This window comes from Chelon labrosus, assembly GCF_963514085.1.
Source record: "Chelon labrosus genome assembly, chromosome: 6".
NCBI lineage: Eukaryota > Metazoa > Chordata > Actinopteri > Mugiliformes > Mugilidae > Chelon > Chelon labrosus.
In genome coordinates, this window is record NC_140342.1 from 10,182,700 (window position 1) to 10,196,274 (window position 13,575).

At 40.6% G+C, this 13,575-nt stretch overlaps 1 protein-coding gene across 1 annotated transcript in view; it reads left to right on the forward strand.

Annotated features, from left to right (window-relative positions):
- The window catches only part of pik3r2 (phosphoinositide-3-kinase, regulatory subunit 2 (beta)), a 33,543-nt gene extending 20,418 nt beyond the window's left edge, over window positions 1-13,125 (forward strand). The window contains exons 5-16 of the mRNA XM_084546584.1: window positions 504-659; window positions 1,914-2,124; window positions 2,233-2,318; window positions 2,414-2,516; window positions 2,737-2,835; window positions 2,991-3,171; window positions 3,433-3,552; window positions 3,970-4,112; window positions 4,296-4,472; window positions 4,617-4,688; window positions 4,801-4,971; window positions 5,467-13,125. Of these exons, the coding sequence (XP_084402710.1) occupies window positions 504-659; window positions 1,914-2,124; window positions 2,233-2,318; window positions 2,414-2,516; window positions 2,737-2,835; window positions 2,991-3,171; window positions 3,433-3,552; window positions 3,970-4,112; window positions 4,296-4,472; window positions 4,617-4,688; window positions 4,801-4,971; window positions 5,467-5,674 (1,727 nt within the window). The 3' untranslated portion in view covers window positions 5,675-13,125. The remainder of the gene's footprint in view (window positions 1-503; window positions 660-1,913; window positions 2,125-2,232; window positions 2,319-2,413; window positions 2,517-2,736; window positions 2,836-2,990; window positions 3,172-3,432; window positions 3,553-3,969; window positions 4,113-4,295; window positions 4,473-4,616; window positions 4,689-4,800; window positions 4,972-5,466) is intronic.
- Window positions 13,126-13,575: the final 450 nt, after the last annotated feature.

The window sequence follows — 13,575 nt, forward strand, 5'->3', positions numbered from 1 at the left end:
TTTAGTCTGTTGTTTTTGCAAAGCGTTTGCATTAATCTGTTTTTGCGATCATATGTCGTGCTAAGATGGACTCCGGAAAGTTATAGTAGGATATATTTGTGTTGTTTTCTCAGCTTGAGTGTTGTTCTTCAGTCAGTCCAGCTCTGCTAGATATTTTTCTTTTGTATTCTATTGTTTTAATACCAAGTTGAGCAGTAATCCTGTAATGTGGCCTTGATGGTAAATTTCATGTTGCCTTCGTTTTAGCCTTGTTTTTAGATTTGCCACGGCCTGAATATCTGGGAATTTGAACAGGCAGAGTTCATTGTCATATATGGTGAAGATATTTGAGAAGAGAATATTTCTGCTTGAAAACTTACTCAAAGTAGTAATTTTCAGTCAATCAACTAACCATTTCAGCTCTAGTGAGAATGCTTTACTCCGAGCCCAAATAAAAAATAGTGGATTGTTTGCGCTGGAGGGATTTTTCCTTTTTTATAAATGTTGTCTTCTTTGTGTTGCAGAGGGCGAGATGAGCGAGAGGGATGTAGGTTATCTGTCTGAGAGTGTCCTGCACTACCTGAGAGACATCCCATCACCTGTCATCCCTGCCTGTGTCTACCCTCACCTCCACACTGCTGTCACGCAGCAGCAGCAGCAAGTCCTTCAGCAGTCAGCAGGTAGGTCACATCTGACAGGGAAGAGCTTGAAGTGTCTCCTTTTATAGACTTAGCACCAATATTTCTAACGAGGTAAGGGATTCATCTGTTAAGCAGAATTTGACAGTAATGGCTTGTTAATGAACCACGGGATGATTCTGTGCATTACATCTAGCCACTCTCCAAAACAGACATCCATTTTTTCTTACATTGATTTGCTGCCTTCCAAAGGAGATTCATTTGAAGTTTAATATTACAGTAAGAAAAGCAGCACACTAGAAAGCCAGCACTTCAAAATACTTTACCATGTGAACATAACATGAAAAAGTAAAACCAACTACACAATGTCTTTAATGAATTATGTGTCTAGAGAAATTCGATGTTCATGCGTTTCTAGCATGAACTGAAACAAACGATCCCTTGAACTTTGGAAAAAAATGTATTTAACAGTCTGGAAACATACATGGTACTTTGGGAAGTGATCCACAGTTATTGGGCTCAACTATACAGAAGCACTCACACAACCTTTAAAACAGTATTTAGTGCTAAATCTCCTATTGTTCCCCACTGCCGTCAGTTTCTCGAAAGAAGTTTATTTGTGTTGTTTAATGGTAAGGTTTTTAGACTTGACAGTGTATAAGAGGCAAAAAAAGAGACTGATTAAGATGCAGTGCAGACTAAATACCAGTGCACAAAATGAGCTGTATTCTGCTGATGTTGTGTTAGTACGTAGAAAGGCACCTTTTAGTGGAGTTGCACTAGGATTTAACTCAGTGTCAAGTCGGCGTTGAGAGAATGAATTGAAGTGTCGGGCGAGGACGAGGTCCCTGAGGCACGTTAGAAATATAAAGGATTTGATTTCAGATATATATGAGACCTATTTATATTGACCACATGCAGTTTAATTATGGGGGAAATACCAAACATACTTAAGGCTCATTTAGAGTACTGCAGGACATACAGACACCATAACCTACGCACATAGACGACGCCAGCCATTCATACTTGTGTCTCGCTCCGTAAAAACGCCACCTAACGCTAGTCAGTGCTGTCTTTTTTGCCATGCGGGTTAATTTTTGTTTTTACTTCCTGCTTCACTTTCAACAATGGCAACTGAAACTTTTGCCGAGAAGCAGACGGAAATACTAAGGCTCTGCGCTGTCGCTGTAGCTTCTGCGTCAATTAAAAACACTCTTCTGTTTCTCCTGATTCTGAAGACAGCTGTTATGTTTTGTATGTTTGTCCTCTTCATGCCTGTTTAAATCTCTCTTTCAGATGGAGCAGTAGCTGGTAGCCATGACCGAGAGGTAAGCCTGGTGCTTGAGAACTCTACCACCGTCCCTCTCCATCACCGTCTCACCCTGCAGTACCTCCTCACACACCTGGCCAAGGTCACCCAGGCACAGGCCAGCAACGGCCTGGATACACACACGCTGGGAAAGGTCTTCGGCCCGCTGCTGATACGCACAGCTCTCTCCACCCCTGGGTAAAGCACCTTTCATTTGTCATTCCTTTGTGGTATTTAAGCACCAAGTTTGGATTAAATATGTGAGTGTCAGCTGTTGATTAACTTATTATTTTTATTTTTTTGCAGGTTGTCTTCAGACGAGGATTTCCCTGCCTTGGTTGTTGAGAGGCTGCTGATAGAGAGAACCACAGAGCAAGACCTCACTCCTCCAGGTAAGTCATTTTATTCTGAACGCCACTCCAATTGTATAAAATGCTTTTGATGCTCATGTCTAAGTGTTTTATTTGTGTCTCTGTGTGTTTTAAAGTTCTCCCAGCAAAACCAGCAAAGACAAAAATGACACCATCAGCCATGACGGATACAAGCAGCCTGTTGAACGATGCCGAGTGGTACTGGGGAGAAATATCCAGGTAATTTATGAATTATGTCCCGTCACACATATTTTAGTTTATTTGAAGTGTTGGATAAAGAATGTTTTCATCAGCCTAAGGTTTATGAAATGGTAGGATTGCTCCGGAAAGTTTGTTCCTTGCGCACTTACAATTACCACAATTATTTTATTACAAATAAAATATTAGAATTAAATAAGAGCTTAGTGTTAATAATGTAAATCTGTGGTTGTATCTGCAGAGAGGAGGTGAATGAGAAACTGCGAGACACTCCAGACGGCACCTTTCTGGTTCGAGATGCCTCAAGTAAACTGGAGGGCGAGTACACTCTCACCCTTAGGTAAAGACACACCGACATGTGGAAAGACTGCAGATTTACTACAGGAATGAACATGTGATGTTATATTCAATCCGACCAGGCCTTTGATAGATGACAGTCAACATGTTCGGCCATATTTCCCGTCACATTCACTTGACTCCTGTCTCCCCCTGCAGGAAAGGAGGGAACAACAAGCTTATCAAGATTTATCATAGAGACGGACGGTACGGTTTCTCAGAGCCTCTGACCTTCCTGTCTGTAGTGGATCTCATCAATCACTATCGCCACGAGTCCCTGGCCCAGTACAATGCCAAGCTGGACACCAGGCTTCTCTTTCCCATCTCCAAATACCAACAGGTTGGTGACATACATGTGACATAGCTGCATCGTTTGGCAAACCTTCCTAAACCTTGGCCTCGCTCAAAGACGTCAGCTAACTAGAGCTGCATTTCACACCACATCACAGCTCATAGTTATTAAAGATGGCATCCAAAAGAGCTCAGTGTGTGCATGAAGAAAAGAGAAAACATAAAGTTCAGTGAATATGTTGCATCGGTACGTTTGATCTGCATAAATAATGTTTCATTTTGCTTTCATCTGCATCTTGCATTTGATCAGTTGGTGAAGGAGAACAGCATAGAGGAGGTGGGAGAACAACTGAAGGTCTATCATGAGCAGTACCAGGAGAAGAGCCGCGAGTATGACTCTCTGTACGAGGAGTACACACGCACCTCACAGGTATGACTTCTGCATACACACACACACACACACACAGGCCATGTGCGCCACGGTATTATGAATATAAAACTGTTATTAAGTTATTGAGTTATTAAGATGCATGCAAAGCAATATATGAAAATTACAGATTATGTTAAGAGTGGGTTCAGTAAGTAATGCCAGTTCATCACATGGATCTGAGCAGGATCTGAAGGTACAAAAAAGTTACACTAAATATTGAAGTTATGTAACATGACTTAGACACATCAGATGAATATGAAAGTCTGAAGCATAAAGCTCGGCATTTATTGTGGGAGGTTTACACAAGATTACAGAGATATGGTTTAAACAGGGCAGGAAAATCACATGATATGTGTGTTTCCAGTTTCAGATACAATGAAACTTCACAATCTGTGTCTCTGTCCTACTTTTCCACAGGAGCTGCAGATGAAGCGCACAGCAGTTGAAGCCTTCAATGAGACCATCAAGATCTTTGAGGAGCAGTTTGAGACCCAGGAGCGATACAGCAGAGAGTCTTTGGAGCGATTCCAACGCGAGGGCAACGAAAAGGAAATTCAAAAGTACAATGATTTGTTTAAGATTCTCAATAATCATTTAAGTGAAAAGATGACATAAATCAAATGCAGTGGATGAACGCAGTTTATTTTACTGAACTATAAAATTAAACCAAGCTGATAAATTTGAACTGTATATTCTCATTTAAAGACATTTCCAAACATGAATTTGTAATTTTTTCAAATCAGGATCCAGAGCAACTCGGAGCGTTTGAAGTCTCGAGTGAAGGAGATCCATGACAGCAAGCGTAAGCTGGAGCAGGACCTGAGAGACCAGGTGTCTGATAACAGAGAGATCGACAAGAAGATGAACAGCCTCAAGCCGGATCTAATGCAGCTTCGCAAGATCAGAGACCAGTACCTGATGTAAGTACAATGAATTAAAGATTCCTTCGTACATGACGAAGAGGAACACTTATTTTTTCTGGTTTTTGCATACAGTGTATAAGTAAACTCATGACATCTCTGAATCATGAGCACAAGTCGGCATTAAATGTCCTGTCTTTTCAGATGGTTGACTCAGAAGGGAACAAGACAGAAGAAGATCAATGAATGGCTCGGCATAAAGAATGATGCTGATGAGTAAGTGTTTGAAATCAAGTGTCTGCTCAGCAGCTTGTGGTGACTGGATGGTCTCGGTGTTCTGTTCATGACGTCTGCTTGAGCGTTTTCCGCCTCGTTTCTGTGCCCTTAGCTCTTACTCACTGGAGGAGGATGAGGGCTCACCCCACCACGATGAGTGTACCTGGTACGTGGGTGATATCAAACGCATCCAGGCCGAGGAAATGCTGAGAGACAAATGCGACGGGACCTTTCTCATCCGCGAGAGCCAAACACAGAAGGGCTCCTACGCCTGTTCTGTAGTGTGAGTTTGTCCTTCTCATCTGATGGATTTTCTATTTTGGGATTTTTAAATGTGCTTTTATATTATAGGAGAATGACATTTGACTGGCAGAATCTCCTCCAAAAATGTTGTTTCAAATTTCACTCTAACATCAACTAACATGAGTGAATGCTCTAGTTGACAAGTAGGACTGTTAAATGTGTAAATATCATACAGTCATTAACAAAACACTTAAGAGACAGGACACCATTTCATGCCATATACACGGATTATACTGCATCTTTTTCGCACATCTTTGCTGTAACTAGTAGCCAGTTGGCTTAACCAGTCCTAGAAACTGGAAATGGTAGCTCGCCAAGCTCTATCTGACGGTATAAAGAGATGCTTAGTCTCTGAAGATGACTCATTAACACATTATCAGTTGTTTTTGATTTGTACACAAACCAAAGTGTAAAAATATTTTAATGATAGGTGAGTACAGATAATCCGTAAACATGATGTCTGTCCTTCTTTCAGTGTGGAGGGTGACACCAAGCACTGCGTCATCTTCAAGACAGCCACAGGTTATGGATTCGCCGAGCCCTACAATCTGTACTCGTCCCTCAAAGACCTGGTGCTCCACTACAAAAACGTCTCCTTGGTCCAACACAACGACCAGCTGAATGTAAATCTAGCCTACCCAGTCCTGGCACGCTCTCAGAACCAGAACCAGCACCCCAGATGAATTATCCACCAGCAGTGTAGGACGCCAACCAGGGCGTGGAAACAAAATGTTCACTCGCATACATTCTGAGAAAAAAAAAAAACAACTTCTGGACAATGCTTGTTCATGTTTTCAAAGCGGCAGGTAAACAACCAAGATAAAAAAAAAAAAATCATGTGTTTTTAGCTGGAGGCTGGTGCTAATTTCCCACACTGATCCCAGTCCAGCAGGGAGGACTCCTTGCTCACAGCATGGCTTCATAATAAGCACACTACTACTGATAACAAAGCACTGTACAGTTGTCCTGGCTGATGCAGCCAGTTGCATTAGCCAGCCATGACTGTACAGTGTCAGTTATGAAAAAAACGTGTGAAACATTCACAAGAAAACACATTTGATAAGCAGACCTAATGTGTTCAAGAAGACAAAATAAGCACACAACGATATATATATACATATATCATTCTTTTCAAGATCGCGGAGAGAGATGCTCGGATGATTGGAAAATGTACAGGAGGCACTTTTATTTTTTACCTTGAACATAAATGTCCATAGACAAAGGCCCAATCTGTCATCCCCAGACTGCCTGCAAACTCTCCGTAGACAAAAGCCTGAGCTGTCGTCTGCTGAAAGGACTGGCTTGGCTAAACAAGGCTGCTGGCTTCACACCCAAAGGCGGCTGAGAAACCGTGGAATGGGGAAGAGGGTGTCGTCACTGGAGAGTGACGCGGGGGGTGAGCGTGTTGATATTTTAAGGGTTTTAAGAAGACTGATTCAATTTAAAGCTTGCCTAAGTGCCATAGTGAATGACCACAAGCCTGTGTCGCAAGAAAGAAAAGGGGCACGTTGAGTTGAAAGAAGGAGGGAATGAACAGCTGTCGACATAGACAAAGCTACAGCTTTAAAAGTTCCATACATATAGGTATATTTTTATGAAATGATCTTTATTTCCAAGCGCTTCGGCTTGTTGCTCTCTCTCAGTGGGTCTCCTTTTGAACTGATGAGGTACAACACACAGTAAACGCTGTGTAACAGGATATGATGCATGCATGGTACATATTTGGTGTATTGTGAGTATAGAATTATTTTTAATCACAATACACTAGATGGAGAGGTACGCTGTTACATGCAGTTCCACATGATTCAGGTTTCCTTCTAAATGGAAATAGTGGAAAGACTCCTGCGTCGGACGTCTCTTTGTTTTCTTCCTTCTTTGTTCATCCTCTTTAATACTGTAGCACCTGTAGCCATCGACTTAAGGCACTGTTAGTGCTCCTCTTACGTGTCTTGTTCCTATATGCTAAGGACACTTGCAGAGCATCGACCTTTGTGATTATTGTATCTTGGGTACTGTATTTGCTTCATCTCTAGTTAGACTGGTGTCGTGGTACAGTGTCCTTGCAGATGTTTATCATTGTTTATTTCATGCAGATTTACTCGCGGTACTTCTCCTCCCTCGCGCTTGACTGTTCATTTCGCCACAAGCTTGACTGACCGAGCTGTAGAACATTGATGTACAAAAAAAAAGAAAAAAAGAAAAGAAAGCAGTAATATAACTCATGTACAGTATATTTCAGACACACATGCAGTCAGTGTATGTGACTATACAGTTTCATCGCTGTGTTATTTTATGTTTGCAGAATATTTGCTATGCTCTTAGATTCTGCTTCAGGATCCAAGTGTCCACCTAATGTGAGCCAAATGAAGGATGACTTTTCATGTAGCAAGAAAAATTAATCAGTCCTTTCGCCATTTAGCGTGGCCTCTGTGGTCTGAGAGATTACCCAGTACAGTATGCATGGAGTCCTTCATTTGGGTGGTTGTTTATCTTCTTTTACTTGGACTAGTGGTTGATAATTGTGCTTCTTGTTGTGCATATACAGTATGTTGTGTGGTCTTACTATGCACAGCACAGTTGTATAATTAGTTTTAGATTTGCAGGCAGAGTTTCAGTATCACCTCCCTCCCTCTGCTCTGTGCTGTGGCAGTGAATTGCTCCTTTATTTTTCCCCCCTCCATGTCCACGTGGCTTGAGGTGAAGATTGTACCACCTCTCTTCAATGTCACTCTTCAAAGCACAGGTGTGTAGATGCAGGGTTGCTCAGTTATTACTGTGTGGTCGTGAAAATGTTGCTTTTAAATTTGATTCACGTTGTTGATTTCTCGAGATGAACAAATAGAAATAATAATAATAATTTCTTACATATGGTAGACTGAGAATGCCAAAAACAAATAACTATTTTTGTAGAAGGGTACAAACCAGTCAAAAGTCATAGATAATAGAATGTTTTAGAAAAAAAAAAAAAATAGTTTTTAAAGGTTTTGCATTTGGTATTTTGGGTTTATTTTAATTTTTGTCCCTTTTTATTGAGTGAGAGAAATTGATGTTTTATTCCAAAATGAAACGGAGAAGGTTGAAGTCGCGCTCCTTTGAGTGAATCAACAGACGGATTTTATTTTAGAAAAAAATATGCTGTTTATTCACAGTATGTATGAGTCACATACTGTTTTGATCCATTTTGAGTCATGCCATGAAATACACGTATGTATTCTTCAATTTAAAACTTAATGTTGCAAGTAGAGTAAGACGCAGTTGTTGTATGGATGGTAAAGTACCATTTGGTTTTGTGTGAATCAGTAAATCAGTATTAATACAGTTCACCTTCACAGCTATCTATCTGCAGTGTTTGTTGATTTTCAGCAGCTCTGGGTAGCCAGTAGAGGAAGTTATGATGATGTCATGTGAATTTTGGCTGTGTAGTCTATAGATTTACAGCCTAATCAGCCTTTAGTTTTACAACAAACTGCATTGGTCCCGACTTGCAAATGTATCTTCTAAATTGGCAAACATCCCATGTGTAATCCGTGGCCGAATTTAAGCAGGATCAAAGAATAATTTGCCTCTCAACATGGAAATAAGGTACCATTGTGTCCACCAGAAGGGGCGGGGCTTCACTTCCCTACTCATATACCCTTCTGCTCATAAAAGTCAGTTAATATCAAATTTCATCAGTGAACCCAATCTTCCAGCTAACACAAAACGTTTTCTTGAAATAGCATCATGTCTATTTGTGAAACGTTGCGTCACAAATTTCAGGTGGCAACATTTTTCCAGACGGACCAATCCATCTTCAAATGAAACCCAACTTGACCTGAAAAGTTTGAATCATTTTGATTTTCTGTCAGGGTGAATCAGTTGTACTGTACTTTGCACACTTCTTGGCAAGTAGAATATCCCAAGAATCAAACTAGAGGTGAGAGCGGTGCTCCTGATTAGAGGGCTATCAAAACATGTGAGCGAGAAAGATTAGAAGTGCCTTCAGTCTTTGTGACGAGCTCGTCGTCTCCTCGTTGTCATTGGAGCGTTGCTCCACAAGATGGTGCCACCGCCACCACACGTCGTGCCCCGTGGATCACACATTTGCCATTTATCAAAAGGGTAGCTGGCAAATGAGCATAATTATTGTGTGCATCTGTGTGTTTGTGTGTGTTAGAGGAAATCTGTGCATGTTCTAGATAAGAGTGACAGATTTTAGCTGTTTCTCGTTACATTTATAGTTGTTACATATTCCTTCTTTCTACGGTGGGGGCTGTACAGTAGCTTGACGCTCTCTCAAGCTGGCTTTCTTTGGTGTTCCTTTATTTTTTTGGTATGTTTTTGAATACAACTCAGTTAAGATAGAAATGTGAACAATACACATCCCAGACCAGTTGTTTGAAGCTACTTTGATAAGCTCCCAAGGTAATGCATGCAGCATTTCTCAGTGTTTTGTAATAAGTTAGTTCCTTGGCGATCAGGGGATCTGGTTGAGTCATCCACCACTGCTGACACATCCATTATCCAGTTTGTTGGACCAACACTTTTTTTTGTGACTGCACTTTTTTTTTCTGTTCCGCACACTCGATGCAGTGTGTCGCCCAACAACAATAAACTAACACGCAGCGGTGACGCTCAGTTTGTCAATAGTGTTCTTAGCTGGTAGTTTTTCATACAGTATATCAGGAGTGATTGATATTTTCTTTGTGGTATTGGAGTATACAGTATATAGTGTATGCTTTTGTTGTTTTGCAGTCAACAACTGTTGTAAATCTGATGCTTTTGACTGATTGCATTGTTTTTTGTTTTTTTTCATACAAGTAGTTTTAACACATGGGCTGTTTGAACTCTTCTCAAACCGACTTTAAAGACAGCTACAGGTTCATTACTCAGAAAAATGAGCCGATCTATCCAGACTAACAGGAAGAGCTTTTTTGTTTTTTCTCCATTCACTCCCGGTGGTATTTACACATGCAAATAGCTGTGTCAGCAGAACCACTTCCTTCTTAAGAAATCGTTCCAAGAAAGGTTTTTTTACAGTGAGGTCGTGTGTTATCTTATTCCATTTCTCTTTTGTACTCTCGCTGGCACAGATTTGAAGAACAAATATCTAAACATCAGCATGAAAGTGAAACTACACACATGGTTACATACAGTTCCACATGGAGTAAATAAAATCTTTGTTGGGGTTTTTTGGGGGATTTACTCACAAGGAGAGGAAAGAAAAAGTAAATTTGTGCCAGTGATGTAAAAGTAGTTTCAGTTCTCCGAACGGATCACAAACCAAGTAGTTCTGCTTCCATTTAAGCAATTTGCTCAACTTTTTTTAGTTGCTTTGAGAAAAATATAAAGAGATCTGAATAGATTCCTGCTTCACCGGTTAAGGTGAACGTTTTTGCAGTGTATTTAAACACTTTCATCAGCCATATATGCCATGTTACTCAGACGTTAAAGAAGCAAGGCTTGTAGCAAAGAAACCTGGTCGCACAGTGAGACAGGCGTGAAAAGAGCAGAAGATGAAGACTTTATTGCGCTTTGAATCGGAGTTGAAACCCCGACACTCAAAGCTTTCATCCTGCTCGTCCTTTAGATATGCATCTTCTTGAAAAACACTTTTACTACATGACAAACGATCATTCAAGGGTATTTTGTCATCGTTCTTTGGTACACTGTAAACGACACATCTTGAAACGGCCTCACACACAAAGCACACCTATCACTGACGACAAAGAAACGCATATATCTGATGTCTGTTACGGTTTGAAGAATGAGAGACATACTAGAGAATAAATATTTTCAGATATATACTTAGATATCTATATTTTTGGATGATTTCATTCTGATTTGGGCCGTGCTTGAAACAAATCAGAAAGAGGCTTTGATGTGAACACGACCTTTTAGGCTCGCTCCGCGGCTGCTTTTGTTCCCGAGCAGTTACTGAAAGCGTTTTTAACTAAGTCGGCTGCGGCCAGCTTCGTCTCGGATCGCCAGCCGCACGGTCGCAGCCCTTTGGCATACATGTAATGTATTGAGCATGGTTATCAGGTGCGTTCAGAGGATGAAAGCGAGCTCGTGTACATGTGTTAATATTTACAGAACTGAGTCTATATGTTGAACGCAGTCTTGGCTGCTTTTGCATTTATTAAATATTAGAGGTTTGTTTGTTTTTTTTCTTTTGAACGTGAGAATCTGTTTTGTCATTTTGAACGGTTCTGTGTGTTCGTGAGTAGAGGCAGTGTTAAAGTTGCACCACAAAAGATACACTTGATGCTGCCGCAGAGATCCGCCACAGATCGGACACTGATGCTGTAACAGAGTGAACCATCTTACCACTGTATCTCATTTTGGTAGATCTCTGTGGTCGCTGAAGGAGTTTTGTTTTGTTTTTTGCCTGGACTTAAAACTGAAAGGCAGAAAAAAAAAAGTGAAATTTTTTGATGGAGGTAAAGGTACACAATTTAACGGTTCATGATCACTCCTTTACGCAGATCTTTGTACGTAGAACAATGATGGCATTAGAAAGTGATCTTTTATGGTGCCTGAGTATATGTTGTTTTGTTTTTTTATTATTATTATTTGGCTTTTCAAAAAAGCTGATAGATTTGTCTGTCCAAGTGTTTTTTGTTTGTTTATATCTGTTAATGATAACCTTACAGAGCCTATAAAGAAAAAAAAATAAGCTAGCTTGAAATTTTTTTCCTCCATACAGAAAAAAAACAAATACAAATGTTTACAATATGTAATTAACCAAATAGTAAAAACGCGTATGAGAATCAATCTGTCTGTCCCTCAAAGTGGCCGCGATGGATTGATTTTATATTTCTTTATTTCCTCTGTTGTTTTAAACTTGAAAATGTTATGACTGCTTGTTTTTCCTGTTTCAGTTTGTTCTTTTTTTTTTTTTTTTACATGTGAGAACAGTGCTCCCTCGATTTCAAAACAATAACTCAACGATACGGTGGGTTCGTTTGTTCGTAACTCGTCTGTACTCATCGGCCTTTGTCACTCTTTACCTGCTGACTACTTCATCTTACACTGAGCCTTGTATTGTGCTGAATCCTGACTTGAGACCCTGTTGAATCCTTTGCTGTTTATATTATGCACAGTATGGTAGATTCCACTAAGACTCTGCCTGGCGTTTCTCCAGTGAGGACTCGGCTCAAAGAATTTATCGGGGGCGATATCCCCCCCCCCCACGTGTTGTGAATAACAGTTAAAAGCACGCCACTTGGTGAACATACTTGAGTACAGTTTGAGTACATAAACAGAAATTCAGGAATAATATCAAGAGGCATCCTATTCTTGATTTTGCACTACACAGCAAACGATAATTACATGAAAAGCTGAAGCGGTCGGTTGGTTAACGGAAGTTTTAAGACCAAAATTTAGCCAATAGAGTCTCAGCTTGTGTGTGACTTCCATGTAAAATATTATGAGGTTAACGGCTGCACTTTCATTTCCCCCTTTTTTTTTTCTCTCTTTACCTAGTCTCCTCACATCGTCACTTCTCTGTCTGAGGGTTTGCCGTATGGACGTTTAATCAGATGTGCATGTTAGTAGTATTTCTCACTGGTGTACAGTAGTTCATATTCACGACCCAACTCTACATGTTGGAGACCAGATTGGCAGTGGTCCATTTTGCGACTGCCCGGGCAACATTGCAGAGCAGCAACAAATAATAACACTTGTCCGCATTGTATCACTAATCACATGACAAACACCCGTGATTCAACAATGTTGCCCCACTAGTTGCCTTGTGTATCACGGGCTTCAGCAACAGATGTATGACTAATGATTACAGTAAACAATGATGCGGTCTTTGTTTTCTTTCAAAAACGGTGAATGGCAATAGATGGGGCAGTCAGATAAAGCTACTCTACACCAAAGTGCAATTGAATGCAGAGGGAGCACTGTTGTTTCAGCCAGTAGAGACCTACTGGTTGTGGCGTGCCCGAACCCGATGCACGGAAAGATGGTTCTTCTTTTGCGTTACCCTCCCTCCGTTGGCCTGTCTTAACTTGGATGCGACATTTCTTTCTTTCTCTCTCATGTACAGCTTGCTTCAGAGTTGTGTTTGTCCTCAGACAGGTACTCTTTGATCTGTACGGTTCTTTCTTTAGGCTGATGCAATGATTTTAAAAGACAATAAAAGATATATAAAATGAGGTGTGCTGCCATGATTTTGTCCTGTTTCACATGATCAGCTAATCGTTACCTTGTCACACTTTCACATACATGAGTACGTATGGTATACATACACCTATAGCATACAGTTGTAACTTGTTCCTTGTGGACGTTGCTAGGGTAAAAACATTTTATTGTTATAGCTGCAGAAATAGCTATGGGAAATCAAAGAAAGCATATCATTGTACAAACAGTCCACTCTCCTAACAGAAAATACAATGATCAGCCACAACATTAAAACAATTGACCATCGTGTGACAATACAATGTTCTGCTGGGAAACGTTTAGACCTGGCATTCATGTGGATGTTACTTAGACATGTACCACCCACCTAGACCAGACCAGACAACCCCACCCCATAGCAATGACACTCCTTGATGGCAGCAGCCATCCCCAGCAGGATGCAGCCTGACACAGGCAC